Source organism: Sceloporus undulatus, chromosome 3, assembly GCF_019175285.1.
Source record: "Sceloporus undulatus isolate JIND9_A2432 ecotype Alabama chromosome 3, SceUnd_v1.1, whole genome shotgun sequence".
Classification (NCBI taxonomy): Eukaryota; Metazoa; Chordata; class Lepidosauria; order Squamata; family Phrynosomatidae; genus Sceloporus; species Sceloporus undulatus.
This window is the reverse complement of record NC_056524.1, coordinates 173,726,542-173,748,187: the sequence shown is the minus strand read 5'-3', so window position 1 is coordinate 173,748,187 and position 21,646 is coordinate 173,726,542. Positions and strand designations below refer to the sequence as shown.

Sequence of the window (21,646 nt, the reverse complement as noted above, 5' to 3'; positions counted from 1 at the left end):
GGGCTAGCCTGAAGAAAGAGGCTCCTCCCTCCCTAACTGTCATGTTTTGGCCTCTGAGGGAGAGAGTAGGCTGGCCCAGTTCCATCAGGGGCTGGCCTGAAGACAGAGGCTCCTCTCTCCCTAACTGTCATCGTTCGGCCTCTGAGGGAGAGAGAAGGCTGGCCCAGTTCCATCAGGGGCTGGCCTGAAGATAGAGGCTCCTCCCTCCTTTACTGTCATCTTTCGGCCTGTAAGGGAGAAAATAGGCTGGCCCAGTTCCATCGGGGCTAGCCTGAAGATAGAGGTCCCTCCCTCCATAACTGTCATCTTTTGGCCTCTGAGGGAGAGAGTAGGCTGTCCCAGCATAATCAGGGGCTAGCCTGAAGAAAGAGGCCCCTCTCTCCATAATTGTCATCCTTCAGCCTGTGAGGGAGAGAATAGGCTGGCCCAGCTCCATCAGGGCTAGCCTGAAGAAGAAGAGCCCTCCCTCCGGTCCATCTGCTTTGGTCCAGGCCTCAGAGGGAGAGAAGAATACTGGACCTGATTCCCTCCCCCCCTCACCATTCCCTTCTCCTTTTGTGTCGTGTCTTTTAGATTGTAAGCCTGAAGGCAGGGAAAGGTCTATTATCCCCTCTGTTGTAAACCGCTCGGATTCCCAGTGATTGGGCGGTATATAAATAAAACTTATTATTATTATTATTATTATTATTATTATTATTATTATTATTATTTCACAGGAAATATAATTCCAACTACAACCACTACATGAAATCTTTGCATGTACAGTAGCCCCTCCCAATTCATGGGGAATCCGTTCTGGACCCTCTTGCGAAGATGGCAACTTGTAAAATTTGAATCCTATAGAAAATAATGGAGTATGCGCCCAGGGTGCGTGCACGGGGTTGCGCTGCCATTTTATTAATGGGCGCTTGTCCCTCCCGTGAAGAGCACGACCACAGATTCCAAGTCCACAAAAAGGGAGGGACAATTGTACTTCCATCTGCTGGAGCCAAGAAACCTCTATTAAACATACTCATAAACAGTGAGTTACACCTTTGAGGTGTGATAGCCAATCCTCAAAATCAGTTACCTAGGGGAACTTAGAGTAGAGGCACTTCAAGTACTCCCATGTAACCAGCAGAGATATGTGCATATTAAAGAATTTAATCTCTGCAGAACACAACTAGGATTTGCCCTCATTCCAACTTCCCCCATCTTGCTTATCTATAGCATAATCATACTGATTTACCATAGGACGACACATATTTTGTAAATGAATGGTTAAAAAAAAATTAAACTGGAAAGTGCATCAATTATCAAATGCTAACAAAGAAAAAAAAATTAGCCTCCCCTTCCCTTCCTGCTATCGAATTACCTGAGCAATAGCATCCTTGAGTTGATTGTATTTTTCTAGATCAAAACGTGTCTTTTTGGCTCCTTTATGGAAAAATAATAAGTACTGCCTGTCTCTGGCATCTGGGTATACATACTCCTGCAGAATGTGAGAATGAATAAAAAGTAATTATTATCAGGACATGAACTGTGTTACTCATTAATACAAGGGTTGGGAGGGAGGAGGACTATACTCTTGATTAATTGCTCCCTGCATTAACTAAAAGTAGGAGAGGGCCAATAATGCATCACAAAATACCAAAGCCAGGAAAACAAGCATGAGGTCTGGTTATCAGTTGAACAGTGATAAAATGGGAATCTTACCAAGAAACAAAACACAACCAAAAACCCTTGAATGAAGAGGCTGCTTGCCACCTCAGTTTTGGTCAAATTCCTATGAAGGAACAGAGCTAAGTAAGAGTTCTACATTCTCTAGGATGGAGTGGTAAGCAGGCTTTGTTAGTTTAGTCTGAACAGGGCAGCATGCATATTGGGTTATTACAGCTCCAGGAGTCAGGAAATGGAAGCTTAATTTATGAGGAGATTTGCTTCACTCAGTTAATGTCAGCAAACATTTGTGGGTAGGAAATGAATGGTCTATATTTGTGTGATCCATAACATTGATCACAAACATTATTACTCAGGACACAGATATACTCTCTTCTGGGACTGGCTTAAGTCAATGTAAAAAGGTAGGGAAACAAATCAACAACCTTCTCCCTCAACTATTGGATTTGCCATGACTGCAGTTGTCAGGGGAATTCAGCAGCAACTACAGTGGGTCTCTATGGTGCAGAAGAGTGTGAACATCCTCCCAAACCAATGAGACCACAGGGCAGAGCATCTGCTTTTTCTCCTCAAGTGACAGGAAGAAAGAATGCTGTCATACTGTTGCAGACATAGATTATGACAGCTACGCATTTGGCATCTGTTGAGAGTGGTGAAAAGCCTGCAAAATAAAGGGCTGCATGCAAGTGACAATAAAAAAGGATTGCCCATAAGTAAATACAAAATATGAATCCATAAGCATGAAGATTCAGAAGTACCCTGTGCATTCTCTCTGTTTTGCAAGTAATGAGCAGTATGGCTGAAGGAACAATATTCAGAATGATTTCCAGGGACGTCCCTATAAATTGAACAAAATGGACATCATTTCTCACCTGACGCGTTACCACAAAGTATGCATACATTGCCATGGCACTACCATATGTGATGAAGTAGGTGACTGGCTCCATAATGTCCCAAGAGTATTCCCACCAGGTAAGCCGGGCGAGAATCCCAAACTGGGTGGCCATGTAAGCCAAGCCACCCCACAGCACCCAAGTGGTCCTCTTCTCTGCTTTTCTGCAGATTTCCATCCTAGCCTGCTGGACAAAGATGTTCAGCATTACTATGGTGTTTTAAAGAAACTACAACATGTAATAACCACATACATTAAAAGTGATATTTTAAAAATAAATGTGCTTTAGCAGACTGCATTGCCTCATGTATTTCAAGTTCATGATGACTCAGTTTTATTCCTCTTGTGCAACAAGGTTCCCTTCTGTTAAATACCAATGTCCTGGTATAGCCATCTTAACTTTTAACAATTTTTTACTGAGACATCCCCATTCCTCAAATCTCTGCATATATAGGAAGGGGACAGAACAGGTAGAAAGTCATCCTGGGTGAACAGTGACAGACAATCTGCCACTTTCAAAGCTGCACCAGCTCACTCTGGCTAGCTAGGGCATGAAGTGGTGTCCAGAATAGTTACAATCCTATGGCCTCTTAGAAGACTGAGGGAGTTTTAATTGGAATGCACCATCTTAGGGCCTTCAGTGGTTGAAAACACTGCCAGCAGAATTTGGTTCCATGCACAAAATTATTTTAAATATCAATTAAATTACCTTCAGGCTGTGTATAAACTATATACAAAACATGAATGAATTTCATATGTAGACTTGGGTCTCATCTCCAAGATATCTCATTATGTATATACAAATATTCCAAAATCCAAAACACTTCTGGTCCCAAGTATTTCAGATAATGGAGAATCAACTGGTAGCAGTCAAAAAACCATTAAGCTCAAAATTTTCAACTGTGATTGCTGTAGCTCACAATGCAGTGAGAGCAAACTGGAGTGTAACTCAATTAAAAAACAAATCAACCCTCACCTTCTCCAGAGGTGCTAATTGTTGCTTGAGGTCTTCTAGCCGCCCAATTAGTTCCTTCTCCTTATTCAACTGGTGCTCCTCAATACACAGTGTGGTGTATAGCTGCTGAACCAATGTCTTTACATCATTCAGCGTGGTTGCATCTTCGTGGCTTAAGAGATCTAAAGAAGCAAAAGGATCTTTTAATGTTCTGTTCTTTGTAACTATGGTTTTTTCCAACAGCTTATCAGAACCAAAAAGGTTAAATCTGTTCCATTTCCACTCAGATTTATAGAAACAGGTGAAATACAGGATGACACTATTCTGGTTTTTAAGAAAGGCTTACTGAAGTCTAAAATTTAAAGAGAAGCATCTAATTTAGAGAACCATTTTCTTTGGCACTCTTAAAATGAAATACTAATCCAAACATGAGGGTTAGTAATTTGCTTGTACTTGCATCTCCCATGATAAGAATCTAAGAATAGGTGCAGTTCTAACAATTCTACAATGGATCAGTTTCTATCACCAACTATAGAAAGAGGACAGACAGCCCAAGACATCACTGTAGCCTTTCAGAATCTAAATTCACTATTAGGCCACCATTCACATTGCATTTCTATCTGCTTTCCTTCAACTCATAGCCAATCCTGCAGTTCTAACAGCTAAAAGGAAAGACTTCCAATAATCTGGGTTTTGCAATATACTGGTTTTGCACTATATAACCCAGAGAGAATGAAAATTTAACAGAATGGAAGCTCTAATGATACCAGTGCTTAGTACTCAGAATTCATAAGGATCTGAGATCAATGACTATTGGTCTAAATCAATTTAATGTAGCTCTAGCAGCATTGGTGCTTTATGTAAAACTTAATAACATACTCAACTGGAATGAAATATTCCAGTATCCAATAGAGGATGCACTTACAAGGCCAAGAAGGCAGTGATACTAGTTCCTATCTAATAAATATTTTAACATTCCATGCAATTTATTATAGCATTTTGTTTAAATATTACTATTTACAAGTTTGTAAGTATTAAAAGTCACAATCATGTTATTAAGACTAATGTAAATTCTTTGTCAAGTTTCTATCTTAAAATGAAGTATTATAGATATTGTCAAAACAGTGCAAACTAAAGTATATAGAACCTTGCATGCAGTAAATTTCAGCACACAATCTTCAGGCTTAAGCTTGCCTTTGTAAAGTCTCAGTGAAATCTACAAAACAAGCCAAGTTTGACAGAAATCAGTTCAGCAGTTATAGAACAGTAGGCAATGCTCACAGATGGGAGACAGCACAATATTTCAATCACACCAACACCTGCAAGCACTATTTTCTATATCAAGACAACAGTAAGTAGAAGTGTCTTTATTAAGTATGAAGTGTCTTCACATTATTATGTTTCAAACTTTCCAAGAACCATCTTATATTAGAGCCATGCATAGGAGAAAAGTGATGGAACTAGTAGACATGATTAACCTTTTATTTCCTGAATCATGTAGTAGTGGACATCTTAGGAAACAGATCTGATGTTGAGATATCCAAGCCAGCAACCTAGTACTACTGTTGTCTCACAATACTTAGCACCCTAAAGAAAAATGTCAAAGAATACATATGTGGTTCTATTGCCTCTGCTAATAGCTTAAGGTAGCCAGCATAAAAACACAATTAAACAAATTACTTCCTTCTGTTATGAGAACCCTTTCATGTCTAGACTTCAATATACACTTCAGGCTACAGCTCTGAACTGGGAGACCAGTGACAGATTTGAAAGTTACTAGTCGACTGATGTGTACTTTCCGTAGCATTACAAAAAGTGGCTCCAGTCAGAAGGTATGAAGGTAAACTATTCAGAACTGTACAAGAGCTTGAAAGTATTTTTACACTGTATTGCACTTTGTCAACAGTTCTTTCTTTAGTGTGAAATTGTGTAGGATTCTATTCCTACACATACATCAGTATTATATTGACCTCTGCCACGCATGACTCTCCATTTTAGAAGATGAAACAGTTTCCTATCATCTTATTAAGTCAGTGGATTAATTAACTGAATACTAGTGACAAACAGCCATTTCTGCATATTCCAGAGCAATCCCACCAAGGATAGTTTAACCTCAGTTTGATTCAAGCTGGTGTTTCCCAAGCTTTTTGAACCTGCCACTCCATTCTACACTCACTACTCCTTATATCTTCTTTCAAATCAGAGAACACCAATCACGTGCTCCGTAGGAGGGCATGTAGACATTCTTACACATATATGTGTGTTCACAACGTTTGTACAACCTGCACATAAAAGTGTATGATGAACTACTGATCTCAACATAACACTATTATTATATTATACTAATTATACAGCACAACACCAGACAGGCACTTATGAGATTTTTGTTGATGTTAACTGCCTTCAGTCTCGACTCTTGGTGACCCTATGGATGAGACATCTCGAAGTTCCTCTGTCCTCCACTGTTCTGCTTAATTCCTGCAACCTCATACCCATGACCTCCTTAATAAAGTCCATCCACCTGGCAAGTGGCCTTCCTCTCTTCCTACTTCTCTCCACTTTCCCCAGCACTATTGTCTTTTCCAATGAGTCCTTTTCTCATGATGTGTCCAAAGTACGACAGCCTCAGTTTGGCCATCTTGGCTTTCAGTGAGGTTTCCTTCTTGACCTGCTCTAGGACCCAATTGTTTGTCCTTTTGGCTGTCCGTGGGATCCTTAGCACTCTTCTCCATCACCGCATCTCAAATGAATTGATATTCTTCCTATCATCTTATTTAATTGTCCAGCTCTCACATTCATACATGGTAATAGGGAATACGATGGCTTGTATGATTCTAACTTTTGTGCTGAGTTGTGTATCTTTGCATTTTAGAATCTTTTCTAGTTCTTTCATAGCTAAGTTAGGTTAATATTAAGGTCAGTATAATTAGCATTGTGTAGAGGTTTGAGTGTTGGACGTGAGTGGAGCATTGGAGACAAGGGTTTGATTCCCAGCTTGGCCATGAAACCCACTGGGCGACCTTGGGCAAGTCACATGCTCTCAGCATCAGGGGAAGGCAATGGACACCTCCTCTAACAAATCTTGCCAAGAAAATGTCATGATAGGCTCCCTTTAGGGTCACCGTATGACTTGAAAGCATACAACAACAGCGTAATTATAATAATTCCAGGAATGCCAATATGGTGTAGTGGTCAGAGTGTTGGACTGAGAGATGGAAGATCAAGACTCCATTCCACATCAAGCCATGAAACTTGTATGTAATCCTGAGTCCATCTGTCAGCCTCACAGGTACAAATTCCAAAGATAAAGCAGAGAAGAGAAAAGTCATGTACACTGGATAGAGTACACTGGAGGAAAAATGGAATATAAATGTAACTAATAAACAGAAAGAACATTGGCATAAAAACAGAAACTAAAATCAGTGTATATATCTGATCAAGTCCTAGCTAATAGGTCTACCTAATAGTTATAACTCTTATGATACATAGAATTATCTTATGTTACCTAAATTTGTTCACACTGCCAATTACCACAACAGTTACCTCTGATATTAACTTCTATAAAGGAGCATGGGAACATCCAACTTGTTACTCTGCTCATTAGAACAGTACACTTCCACTCAATGTTCTTATTACAGTGTGCCCGCGCCATGCGCGGACGGATTTTACGCGGCTTCCAGCTTACATGGAAGCTGCATGGAGTAAAACAATGGCGTGTGCGCTCATGGCGCATGCGCGCCGCCACATGGACGCACCCCATTATTTCCTATGGGGCTCAAGCATAGGCGGATTTTCCCTTACACAGGGGAATCCAGAACGGATCCCCCGCATAAGGGGAGGGCCCAGTGTACCTCTTGTGTGCCCTTTTTGCTAGTAAACTGGACACATTTTTGGAGCCAATTATATGTTCTTCCCCCACCTTGAAGATCTGTTAGTTGCACCTTGGATTCAAGCTACAGGAAAAGAGATTCCACCTAAACATTAGGAAAAACATCCTCATGGTAAGAGCTGTTTGATAGTGGAATATGCTGCCTTGGAGAATGGTGGAGTCTCCTTCTTTGCAGGTTTTTAAACAGAGGCTGGATAGCCATCTGTCAGGAGTGCTTTGATGGCATATTCCTGCACAGCAGGGGGTTGGAATGGATGGACCTTGGGGTCTTTTCTAACTCTAGAATTCTATGATTCTATGACCTTGTCTCATCTCATGCTTTTTGGTTGTTGTATTTTAAACAACACTATACAATAGCTAGAATAAAATGATGATGTCTTTAACAAAATAAAAGTTTTTAAAAAAGAAAATCTCCACATACAAGAAGATGCATATGCTGTTACTGAATACAGGCAGTCAGGCTGAGGAGGCACATTTGCATTCGTCTTTATACTACACACATTTTCTAGGCTTCTACTGCAGAGAAAGATTGCATAAAGCAGCTGAAAGGGCTGTTTGAAAACATTGTAGGAGACTGAAACATCAAGAATCAGAATCCATCTTTCATTAACAGGTACATGTTCATTCAAATAACAACTGTTTGAATTCAAGGATATTCAAGGGTGTCAATGTGAAACAACCAAACAGAAAGAACACATGCAATTCTCATGCTAGAAATGGACAAGCCAGGAGCAGAGGTGATGATTCCAAGCAGGCTGAGCAGGAAACACAAACTGGAGTGTGAAATCAAGTTGAGGAAATCATCCTGATTATGTTGCTTTTTTTTGAGGGGGGGCATCTAAATGAAACCATGTTAGTGGCACTGGCAGTATTACATCCAGTTACACCATCAATTTAACATGCCATTTTAATGCAGGAACATTAAAACTGGTTCAACCATTCAACCAGAGTGGTACTGCTCAAATGCTATGGTAGTGAGGACAAGACAGAAAGGATAGCAAGTGAATAAGAAAGAGGGGTTTCAGAAAAACTGTACCAGTTTTAGGCTTAGTCCGTCACTTAAGGTAACACCACTCAGATGGTAAGAACCTTCAGATCCATTTTAAAACAAAAACTCTTTCCACAGAAATTCAAGCAAGAACTATCCTTGCCTTTTTCATCTGGTTAAATGCCACAGCTTCTCCTCTCAAAAGTGTAATGTAATTTTGGTTTGTTTAAATACAAACCAGGGTTTCTTTCGTCTACTATTTTTGGGAACAGTAATTGTTCACTGCCATTGTAGCTCCAATAATTTCACATACCCACGCCAATAGCTGGAGACTGAAGAGTTTCCCCAAATGCAAAGAGTGCTTTGTTCGTCAGCTGCCCTTGACTGCCATATATGAAGTACTATAATGAGCAGACTGCTGATAACAGAGTCTTGTAGTTTTTGTCCTAGTGCTTCTGCAACACTAAAAGTCTGTGTTTCTTTCTTTTTTTTAAATGACAAATACAAATAGTATTTGTAAAAAAAGTGGGGGCCAGTGTAAGGTAGTGGTTTGAGCACTGGAATAATTCTGGAGACCAGGGTTCAAATTCCCACTTGGCTATGGAAACCCATTGGTTGACTTTGGGCAAGTCACACTCTCTCAGCCTCATATCCATTTCTAAGGATCCCTTCAGGAAGCTTGGGAAGGGGATTTTTTTCCATTAGTTAATGCAATTCCACTTGCTGTTTTTGAGTCCAGGCCATGTGCGCTATAATCAAAGCCTCTTCCTAAGTAATCCCTAGTGAACTACCCACCTTATTGTAACAGGAAGTCAAGTCATTTTTTAAAAAAAAAAATACTGTTATTTGGAAATCCCAGTAGAAGAATGTGAATTACTGAATGTGTGATAGACCTGACAGACCATGGTGACATGACTTCCTGTTGCAAAGGTTGTAAGAAATATTACCAACACACTGGTAATTTGTCACCTGAAGTGTGCATTTTTTCCACTAAATTGCTATATTTCAGTACAAAGCCATTCTTGGAGAAACTGGGATTTTAAAAAAAGAAATCACAGAGAATAAGTATTAATGAAATCAGGCAGTAGGGGTGCATATGACTGGGGGAAATGTGACTGATGATCACAGGGACAAACAACTAGGATGGGAACAAAAGCTCTGCCCTGGAAGTGTTGAGGATGTGGAGATGTTCCTTGAATATTTTCAAATTTATCTCCATGTCATGATGGTCATAGATCTGTGCAAATTCTGAATGCATGCATTTGCATCAACTATGTTCCCTATCAAAGATTAAAGTATCTTTTAGAACTGCTAAATGGAAGGTTCTTGAAAATGATTTCTGGAAATATATCCCAATTACTTGAAAGTGTTACCTCTCTTTGGTGGACGAACATGATAAGTCAAGTCATTAATTACTAGTTTGAAATCATCAAGGAGTAGAAGATCTATGCCTGTTGAAGAGGCTACTCGTGTCCCATCTGCAAGGTAAAAGAAAAATAATTTTATTAAAGGGCCAGAAATACTTAACATTTATATTCAAATTCTGCTTTCCAGTGTAAAATTAGTGCATAATGCTTTATAAAAAATGGATTACATTCTAATTCATTTTCAGGAAAGCATTCTATAGCTGCAAAATTGATAACTAAATATGTCACATAATTAAATGTCCTCAGTGTTTTGTTGGAGGAAGATGTAATTACATATAATGATGGTGGCAGACTAGTGAATCTGAATACAGAATCTGTCTATAATGGTATAGAGTGGAGCAGTTATGGTTTGGTATGCTGAACTCATTCCTCATCTACTTCTTTTCCACTGCAAATCATATCCCTCCTCAGCTGCTTTTCTCACGGTGGTGTTCTGAAACCAGAAGTAAGTTTTGCCTGGAGAAAAACAGCTGGAGAGAGGCAAATGTGACCAATAATTTGGATGTAGGGGAAGCTTTCAGCACTCTCTTTTTGCCTGCTGTGGTTCTTCTTTGAAAATTTCCTCCCATTGCATGAATTTGTCACAATCCACATTTGAACACATGTCATGCCATCTATAATTATGCCACTCTGGCGGCGATTCCCCTTCATGATAAAAGTTAGTATGTGACATGGTCTGTAGGGTTTCTGTACAGCATTTCTAACTCTCCAAGAACAAAAGTAGATCACAGTCTCTAATTGAGAACTATCTACTGTAGAGCCAACAGCAGGTGACAAAGCTCACCAGAAGAATAGAAATGTAACTCTGTGTCACCAGTGCTGAGAGCAAATGATTCATAATGCCAAATTTTTAGTTGCCTCAAGTAGAAAAATGCAATCTAAATCTGCTGTTCCACAAGAAATAAAAGGTAAGCAGCAGTTGGTGGTAGCCACCAGAACACCAAGACCTCTATTAATAAATAATAATATGCATAAAAAACACAGGACATAATGAAAGCTCAAATTGAATGATCAACTTTTTATAAACCTGAAGCTTAATGAATGGTGTGGGGGGGGGGGAGAGGGGGGAAGATTCGGGAAAACATTATGAAATATCAGAACCTACAAATTGAAATTCAGTGCCCCTAGGAAAAGAAAACAGTTATATTTCATGCTGATAGGTGCTCTGGGAGCAATTCCAAATGGAATTGACAAAACATCTGAATGAAATTGCTGCAGAGAGGATCACAACAGCACAATTACAAAAAGTGGCACTACTTGGAACATGTCACAATATCTAATTATATGTCATTGTTTCTTGGGGAGAATCCAAGCCATTTATGATTCAGAATTCTCATCAGTAACATCTGGCAGCATGTGAAACTGAGGTAATACTTCATTACAATTATCACCATATTCACAAGACTAGTGCTATACATTATACCTCAGTTAACAAAGAGTCTCCTTTCTACAAAGTCTTTTAAAGCTTGCTCAGCCCCCTTTTATTTCTTGTCCTTTATCTAGTTGGATTTTTTTAGCAGCATCAGCATTGTGAAGATGGTGAAGGAGGGCTGGAGAAACACAGACTTTTAGTGTTGCATTGCAGTAATGTGTTTACAGTCAACGATGCAATGTAGCTTTTGTTCAGAAACAATAGGATTCTATTCTAGGTGATTCTACTGTAGTCATGTGTGCCTGCTTACAACAGGCAAGGTAAACAGCACTGATCATATATGAATAAATAGAAAAGGGGGAAATAGGTTAGCCTGTCTTACCAACTAACTACTCACAAGTTTAGCCATCAAAGTGGAAATAATAAAAAAAACTGGCTGGTGAAAGAAAATATTAATAATAATAAGTAGATGTATTTTGGAAGAAGGTTTCAAGTAGTCTCTAGAAGGTTCAAAACGTTTTTGTTTACTTATGCAAGACTTATCTGACTTGGTTGCTTTATTTCACGTGTGTCTATTGTTAGTTTTGAATAAAAAGTTAGCTCAAACATATTGAACTGTGCTTCTTTCTGATGTAGGAACTTATCTCAATTCTTTCAGTATTATTTCTGCCTCTGCTACCAAGGTTTCTGTTAAGGAAATCAACTCAAGGAACACATTTGTTTTAACTGAGGTATACTTGTACATGTAATCAGTGGTAGTGACCAGTTTTGGAATAAATAATTAAAAGAGATGTCATCTAAGCACACATAACAAGTGCAATGAAGTTAAGTTGACTGTGTCATTAAAGTTCAAAATACCTGGTGAGTAAATTGCAACCCGGTCAATTCCCCGGTCTTCTGCCTGTAGTTGTTGCAAGAATACTCCAACAGAGTCTGAGATAGGCTTAAGTGTAAACTGGCAACGCTCACGGCGGGATGGAAGATTCACAGATATTACAGGTAATCCATTTTGGTAAACGACTGTGACATCTAGAGGGATGAAAGAAGAAAGCTGAAACATATTCTCTTTCAATGCATCTGTTTAGATAGCTGATGTCCAGTTAACACAAGAGGGGGTTTCTCACCTCAAGTAGCAGTGGTAGTGTTTTGATGCCTAATAGATGATGATGGTGGTGGTGGTGATCATGATAATAATAACAACAAACAAAAATGCCTCCTTTGAGGCATTTCCAAAACATATTTTCTTTCTGTACAATGCTGAGCATTTGTCTTAGCATTTTTCTACACGGAATGCAAATGTGATTGATTTTTCAACCTCACGCCCTTGAAAGTTTGGGATGTGCCTCCCACAAAAGCTTATTTTCCAGGTAGCAACAGAACAAAACAGTTTGGTGTTTGTTTCTTCAAAAGAGAAATACACAAGGTTTTTTTCTCCCTCGCATACCAAAGGTTAATTCCAGTTTACATGAAACACAAGACCTCAGCCTGGAAACAGAAGTGTCAAGTAGACAAAGCATCTGTTTTATTAACTCTCAGCATCTTTCTTGATTTTTTTCTACCTCCAAAGTTCCTTCAGACAACCTTTAAATACAAATGAAATATATAAAGTGAACAGTTCTACACTTAAAAAGACCCCTTTTTTGGGGGGGTGGCTTTTTGATTAGTTAGACCAGACTAAGTGCTGGCAGATAGATCAGAGAGATCAGCAGCTGCTTCCTGCTTCTCTCATTTGCCAGTGCTTAGTGTATTATAACCAACCAGAAAGGTCTCAGGCAAAGAAAGAAGGTCTTTTTAAACATGTGACTGTTTTCATTTATATTTTGCAGGGGGATCTGTGTGTTTGTGCATGCGTACATGCACACCTGTGTGCCAAAAGGGGCAGGGATAATGTCTTGGCAGTATGTGATAAGCTTTTAGTGCAAATGAATGCTGTAATCCCAGAAAGTTTTTAGGTATGATAGAAAACAGAGCATAGTGTTTTTAGAAATAATGCTACTGTACTCTTGTGATAAAGTTCTACATCTTTCTCCTTTCAGAATGTTCCAGGAAGGCATTATCCAAGACCTCAGTCTGGCTTGTTGCTCTGTCATTTTTATCGTTGTGTGTCTTCAAATACTTTCTGACTTATGGCAACACTAAGGTGAAGCTATCACCCATATGCTCTCAACCTGGCAAGCTCATCTAAAGCACAATACCATGTTGTAGGTCAGATTTAATACCAAGCTATGGTTTGCTGTTAAGATGCACAAGCCTTTAACTTGCATAGATCCCCTTCTCCATGTCACATTTTCTTCACTAACATCCTTATTAGTGGTAAACTATAGCTGGACATCTTGTCTGAACCAGGCAAACAATGATTTGCTGAAGTCATCACTGTCCTGATGACAGCTGTAGCTTCAGAGGGCCATTTTGGACTCTAAACCTGAAGGGAGGGAACTGTCAAATTAACAATCTGTAAATTGCTTTGAGAGCCTTTGTGCCTGAAAAGCAGGGTACAAATATTCCAAATAAAACAAATCTTCTGCCTAAGGTGGATCTCTGAGGGAGTAGACTGGACTAGTTATCTACTAGCATCTTCAAAAGCACAAGAGAGGAACCATGGCTATGCCTTCAGAATTTGACTGAGACCTGGGTTCATGGCCTTCCTGAACTTTCATTTCACATTCTTTCACTCCTGTTTTCATTTTGTATATTAAGCATATCCATGCAAATTCTGTTTCCCTATTTTTTGGTGCTTTTTGAACATATTGCTTTTTCACATGCCTAAGTAGCATGGTTCTATGAAGTTACAAGGGGTCGCTGCAGGTGCATCCATTTTTGCTGGATCAAAGCTGTGGCAACTGCACGCTGCAGCCCTGATCCAGCCTTTCCAGGCTGTGAAAAGGAGCTACAAAAAGTGGCTTTTTGAGCCCTGGAAACAGTACGATAGCTGTGGCGGTGCGGCTATATGGTGCTCCTTTGGTGCTGCGTTGTGTGGATGCAGTGCCGAAGGAGCGCTGTGACGTGTGCAGAGATGCCACGTCCCGACTCTGCCCCCTGGTCAGCCCAAAGTGCCGGTCTGCACAGGGACAAGCTCTCTTTCTTTAGTGAACCTGTGACCTTGTTCCTTGATTCTGGCTCCCTTTGAAGACCAGGAGCTTTTGGAGTTCAACTACATAATGTTTTGCAGGCTGATTACTGGAGATGTAATTTCACTGTTTGTTTTTGCTGGATACAGGAATCATTTGGATTTGTTACTAACTCAGCTGTTGCAACCTGAAAGATGGTCCTGCCTGTCCAGTTATCAATTTCCTCTTATCTCTATAGGAATTTTTTTTCCTATGCCTCCATTCTTCTGTTACACATACCGCTCTGATGTTACAACTACATTCAAATAAATAATGATAACTGGCACCCACAAGGACTGGTAAGGGCAGGGTGGCCAATGAAATCAGAAACCAAGTTCAACAGTACGCAGAGCCAACTAATTTTGGTTTTGTCACCTTACTTGCAATGGTGCTACAGCACAAGCCTTTAACATTTAACATCAAACTGAAGTAAATTTTAACATTTTATGTTTGTTGTACACCTTTGAGTCATTTCTGACTTATGGTGACTCTAAGGCAACCGTATCACAGGGGTTTCTTGGCAAGATTTGTTCAGAGCAGTTTCCCTTTGCCCTCCTCTGAGGCTGAGAGAGTGTGACTTGCCCAGGTCAACTAGTGGGTTTCCATGGTTGAACAGGGATTTGAAACCTGGTCTTCAGAGTTGCAGTCCAACACTGAAACCACTACGTCTGTGATAGTGAAACTATGGCATGTGTGCGCTCTCTGGCATGCGAAGCCATTTCTGAGGGCACACAGAGAGACAGGAGGGCGGGTGAAGAGGAGGAACAGGTGTGTGCCTGTTCCTTCTCTTTCCCCGCCCTCCCGGGCCTTTAACTGTCTCTGGGAAAGTCCTGCCACCAGAAGTCCCATTCCCTGGAAGTCCCACCCCTGCCTCTGGGTAACATCCAGTGCAGGAAAGTCTTCGAATTTGGGCACTTGGTTTCTAAAAGGTTCACCATCACTGCACAACATCACACTGGCTATATTACTTCCACATTATCCTATTTGACTCTTCTGGGATGAGAAGTTTAGCCATTTGATGTACTGCTTGTAAGTAAGAAGACAGGCAGAGGTAGCCCGAGCAGTACATGTGTCTGCCACATCTGCCCTAGTGAACCAGTCTTGAAAATAGGTTTTACAAATAATGTAAACTGAGGCTATACAGAATTGCAGCAAGCAATAGAATCCAGGCTTCCAGCATAGCAACAGCTCTTCAACTGCACTGCTAGATGAGCTTCTGCTCTTTAGCAGTTGGCTCTAGCACTAATCTGGAGAAACTTTACCTTTGTGTGTAATAGCAATCAAATTCTGTATCTAAAATGCAAAAGCTGCCTCACAAGTTCACTGTGCACTACTTACTCTGATAAAGATGACAACATGGATGTAAGGACTTCCATTACCAATTGACTTTACAAATTCCAAAATATGCATTGGATAATAGAAATATTATGACTAAACAAAACATTCGAAGTTAGTAAGCAAGCTTTTCAGTTTACCAGATGTCATAATCTGATCAAGAGTTTTGGACAACTCAAAAGCTTGCTCAATGTTGTTGTTTTTATTTCTGCTTGGGACAAAAAGGGATATGATCCACCTGTGGATTCTGGAAGGTCTCACCTGACACAAACCAACAAAAATTCTGTGACTTTCTATGCAACTTTCTTGATGATATTCAGTGTAATGTCTGAAGTACAGTATTTGAATACTGGAGCAGGAAATTTCAACTCTCTTTGGTAGGAGCTTTTTTAAAGGACAAATTAATTACCACAAACACTTATTCACTCACTATTGAAGGTATTAGAAAGTATCTGCTCACTACAGCAAGTATTAAGCAACTAGAGCTTTATAAAATCCTTTTACACTATAAACCTAGCAAAACATATCAAAAACATTATTCATTTTCTGGCCAATTAAGCATTTTCCCCTTTGATTCAATTCCATTACATGACTGTTGGAAATATGCTCATGTATTTCAAATATTTTGGAAATATGAGAGGTTTTCATGGTTGATGATTTTTTAAAAATAGTATTCATAAATTATTGAGCATTTTAACATACTTATTTTTTGTGTGTGACCAATGCAACACTCCCAGGACCAAATGATCCAAGTAAACAACAAGGAAGGGCTTCAGAAATTCTGAGAAACCCCAACCACTTTGAAGCATAAAATTAAATAAAACTAAAGGAATCAGAGAAAATGATGACCAAAATATTTCAGTCTGGAATACATACATTGTAGATATACAGGAAGTTCAAAAATGTCAGCTTGAGAGCAGATATACATTTTAGCCACATAGTTCTCTAATTCAAAGAACTATGCCACAAGTGCAAAACCAACAGTTATGAAACCCCCTTTCCAACTTTTCACTTGTAAAACAGAAATTAAAACAGTGAGGCCATGTTCAATATATTTCAATCTAGCTTTTTAAAGAAGACCAGTTACAGCTACATCATTGAGTCACTGCAAAGATAAATTTGACTCATCCATAAGAGATAGGGTTGCTCTTGAAACAGTCCAAAATTTCAGGGGATAAAATGAGTTTTTGCATGAGATACCACTAAGATATTAAGTCATCAAGAACAAATAAATCATGAAGGAAGGTCCTTATCTAAGAGAGGAACAAGTAAAGGAAACTCAGAGGCAACCAGCATAATTCAGCTGTTCAGAAATGCCAGGGCAAGTAAGATGGTCTTAATTTCTTTTAAACAAACTTTTGCCAGCAAAATTCAGGCTGTTTCTGCCTAGAGCTTAATCTTACCTGTCTTTACATAAACTAATGTTACATCCCTAATTAAAGCAAGATAAACACTCAACTCTTATTAATCTTTCATTAACCAATTTATTTATTGTACTCACCATCAGAGGGCACTACAGAACTGCAATAAACCACTCTCATGGTCTGCCATGGAGGAAGCCTTTGGTGTGCCTAGAAAAATGAACACAGCAAGGTAAGATTTATTAATAAAACAACAAATGCTAGGTTATTTCAGATGACCTGTGCCAGGATATGAATCCAGCTATATCCTACTACCGACTGCAGAGAAGAGAGTAAATCAAGAGAACCTTTCAAGAGCAGTACCTCTTCCTGCCATCTGTCATTCAGTATGGATATTCTTCATGAGCCAATTCTTTTACCTTGCAAATCATGTTGATCTGAACATTATTTAGGAGTCATGAAATCTTTAAGAAGCACTTTAGCCTATCAGTACTTTGGGAGTAAAATTCCATCCTATGCCAAAGGCAGGAAAGGTGTATGTTAATATGGTACAGAAGGAGTTCAGGCACAGAGCATATCTAAGAAAGAAGTATGACAGTAACAGTTATCATCATACAGCATCAGAGTGCTATATCCTTTTAGGAATCCCAGCCACCAGAACTAACCACATTGCTCAAAATGATTCATTTCATATAAGCAAGCATGCATGAGTAGAAACAGGAAAACGTGGGCTAAAAGAGTATTAGGGAGAATCCAGGGAAAGCTAACTGAAATACTAATTAATATACATGAGTTCCATATTTACATCTCCACATTTCTGCCTTGAATGATTTGCACTATCCTACACAATGACAGGGTTCTGAAATCATTATTGTAAGATCTGCAGCATCTCTTACTTTCATTTTCACTTATTTGTGATGAAATTTGCATCTTACTCTACTGGAGACATAATGGCAAAATTACTAAATAAAATCCCCATCCCCTAAAAGTCTGGTGAATACCTTCATGAAATCTCTCCTGTGTTCATTGCTATCTCCTTGTTGCAGAAAGCACACACACTCAGTATTGTTAGATCTGACCATTATTCGCATTTGCAACTGCAATCTTCAAACAACTCTAAAAGCTAACCATTCCACGAAGCTTAAAATTACACCCCTATATTAAATATTCTTATGCAAAAGTGAGGTTCCTTTAAAAAAAAATCATTGCAGGTAACAATATTTGTGACTCTGGTGATGGGAACCTTCTAAAAAAATAAAAATGCCTTTAGCCTGTTATCTGTATAATAGCCTTAATCCCTAATTAAGGTTTTCGTATCAGCGTGACTTAAAAAGAAAATCTGTCTTGCAATATGTATATATATATGTGCCTTCAAATTGCCTGTCAACTTAAAGCAACCTCACAGCCAAAATAAAGCTGCTTTGAGTCACAGTGGAGGTATGGTGTTTCAATGATGCATGCGTCCTAAAAGTCCAGAAGCCACACCAAAGCCACACTCCAGTCTGGAGCATGGCTTTGGTGCAACTTCTGGACTCTTAGGACGCATGCATCATTGAAACACCATACCTCCACTGTGACTCGAAGCAGCTTTATTTTGGCTGTCTGTAACAGGCCATAGTGTTTTCTTTGTCAGGTTGTTTACTGCCTTCAAGTCATTCGACACATGGTGACCCTATGAATGAGAGATTTCCAAGTCACCCCTATTCTCAACTGCCCTGCTCAGCTCCTGCAGATTCACGGTCATGGTTTCTTTGATTGATTCTATCCATCTGGAATGCAGCCTTCCTCTTTTCCTATCACCCTCCACTTTACCAAGCATCATAGTCTTTTCTAGTGAGTCCTTTCTTCTCGTGATATGGTCAAAATAGGACAAATGGAGTTTAGTCATCTTTGCTTCCAGAAAGAGTTTGGGCCTCATCTGTTCTAGGACTCACCCATTAAACCTCTTTTTATTGTTATTTCCCCCCCCCCCCAAAGGCCAAAAAAAAAAAAAAAAAAAAAAAAAGGGGGAAAAAAAAAAGAAAAAAAAAAGAAAAAAAAAGCAGAGAAAAAGAGAAAGGAAAAAAAAACGTATAAGAGTCCCAAACAACAGAAAGTGTATTATTTACTAGAAAGATAAACCCCTCCTTCCCCCTATCCCATCTACAGTATTTTCACTTGACTATCATTTGAGCATATTCTGCAAAGAATTTCTTTATCTATAGCAGTCTCTTCGTCTGCTTTTTCAGATTCCCTGACCCGTGTTTCAATTTATGTACAAATTATCTTTGTATATATATATAAATATGATTATTTATTATGGACCAATGCTTGTGTACTTCTATTACTTATTTTGATTAATCTACTTTAACCAATGTGTGAACTTATATTGGTTAAAGACGTGAAATAATAGATATAATATCTAGTATACCGGCCATAAATCAAACAAACCCTCAAAAGAGAATATTCTTTAGAAAAGTACTGACGATAAAAAAATAATAAAAAAGAGAAATCTAATGTATATATGTATAAATTATATATGTTTTTCCTCCCCCTATCAGATCTAATTTTTGAGAATTGCTATTCCTTTTATATAAAATATAAATTCTTTATAATTTTATAACTCTTTACTTCATTAAGATGTCTCGACTGTTAAATGAATAATTTTTTTTCTTTTCTTTTCACTGTATGAATCAAAATATATGATTGATGACAATGAATAATGACAGATAGCTTGTTTGTAACTTTTAATTTACATCCAATAAAAAAAAAAATAAACCTCTTTTTAAAGGTTCAATTTATTCTCAAAACTCTCTGCAGCACCACATCTCAAATAAGTAGATTTTCTTCCTGTCAGTGTTCTTCACTGCCCACCTTTCACAACCATATACAGAAATAGGAAATACGATAGCATGGACAATCCTAACTTTGGCATTTAATTATGTATCTTTACACTTCAGGATCTTATCTAGTTCCTTCATAGCTTCACTTCCTAGTCTGGTCTTCTGATTTCTTGACTGCAGCCTCTGCTCTAATTGATGATTGAGCCCAAGTATGAAAAATCTTGGACTATTTCAATCTTTTCATTGTGTACATTAAAATAATGTCTTATCATAATTTTTGTTTTCTTGATGTTCAGCTGTAAACTTGCCTTTGTGCTTTCTGCCTTGACCTTCAGCTGTAAACCTGTCTTTGTGCTTTCTTTAATTTTCTTCAATAATCTTTCCATAGCTGATATTTTCTGTGAGTATCATCGTGTCATCTGCATATCTTAGATGCTGATGTTCCTTCCTGCAATTTTCATGCCTCCCTCCTCTGAGTCAAATCCTGCTTTTCCTATGACATTCTTGACATACAAATTAGGCAGGACAATAGAATACAGCCTTGACTGACCCCCCCTTTCCAATTGGAAATCATTCGTTTCTCAGTATTCTGTCCTGACAGCCTTTTATCCTGACTACAGATTACGCATCAAGACTATCAGATGTTGTAGCACACCCATTTCTTTAAGAGTGATATAGTTTCTCATCATTTATTTAATCAAATACTTAGCTATAGTCTAAGGTGATTTTGCCTATTCTTTCTTCACTCAAAGGTTATGTTGCCTGTTCTTTCCTCTGAAATATAGCCTACAGCACCTGGTACTTGTTGGCAGTCTACCACCCAAGTACAAACCAGAGCTGGCTTTGCTTAACTTCCAAGACAAAATGGGGACCCAGTGCCTCTATCTCGCAAGACAATAGTTGATATTTACTCGAAGCCACCAGCATGGTTTTATTACAAAATATTTCCCATCTGTTGTTCTGTTTAACAATTAACACTTGAGACAGTGACACACAGATGACTAGAAAAGAGACTTTGTGACTTAAGATGTAGCAGCTGTAATCTTCCAAGGGGCTTTACTTCACACATCATATTGTTTATGAGGATTTTCATGATCAAGTGAGGACACAAGACAGAGCCTTCTCAGTAGTTGCTCTCATTCCACAAGAGGCTAGGCTGGTTTCTTTCCTTTTTCCGGCCAGCAAAGGAAAGCAGGTTATTAATTCTTTGGGAGCCACCTTGGGTCCCACTCTCGGAGAAAGGCAGTATACAAATGAAATACCTTGCTAACAGTTAAATAAATAAACTCCATGCTCATTTGAGGAGGACTGGGATGCATGTGTCTTAGCAAGGTATTAATTTCCCTCCCCTGCATTTTAATCTTGCCTCTAACCCACATTTTATGAGCATCTTATCGTAATTTTTCTTATGCTAAACAAGAACAAAAATACGAATGGATCTGACCTAACATTAGTACATCTATGGTTATCTAATTATCTCCCACTGTAGCCAGACAAGTATCTCCAGAAAAAAAACATAAGTCAAGAGAAATAATGTCGACTTTTATTAAACGTCTACTTTTATTGTAGCAATTTTTACCTCACCAACCTAGTCAAAAATGCCTAAAATGGCTAACAGAATGAAATCCCCTTCTCCCTTTCTCTCATACACCATACATAATATATTCTACCTTATTCCATTGAATGTATATATTATATTATATTATAATTACGGCAATCCTAAAGCAAATCTATCACAGGATTTTCTTGACAAGATTTGTTCAGAGGGTGTTTGCCAGTGCATCACTGAGAAATTGAGAGCATGAGACTTGCCCAAAGTCATTCAGAGGATTTCTATGG

General features: G+C 38.7%; 1 protein-coding gene across 3 annotated transcripts in view; it reads right to left on the bottom strand.

The window, feature by feature from the left end:
• Nucleotides 1-21,646, bottom strand: part of MCU (mitochondrial calcium uniporter) — a 120,302-nt gene that overhangs the window by 20,692 nt on the left and 77,964 nt on the right. For 2 of the 3 annotated variants that reach the window (XM_042458967.1, XM_042458969.1), the window contains exons 2-7: nucleotides 17,126-17,195; nucleotides 12,041-12,211; nucleotides 9,757-9,861; nucleotides 3,528-3,688; nucleotides 2,532-2,738; nucleotides 1,355-1,471 (exon numbers count right to left, since the gene is read on the bottom strand). In XM_042458967.1, coding sequence (XP_042314901.1) covers nucleotides 1,355-1,471; nucleotides 2,532-2,738; nucleotides 3,528-3,688; nucleotides 9,757-9,861; nucleotides 12,041-12,211; nucleotides 17,126-17,195 — 831 coding nt within the window. The remainder of the gene's footprint in view (nucleotides 1-1,354; nucleotides 1,472-2,531; nucleotides 2,739-3,527; nucleotides 3,689-9,756; nucleotides 9,862-12,040; nucleotides 12,212-17,125; nucleotides 17,196-21,646) is intronic. The other variant, XM_042458968.1, reaches the window with a different exon arrangement.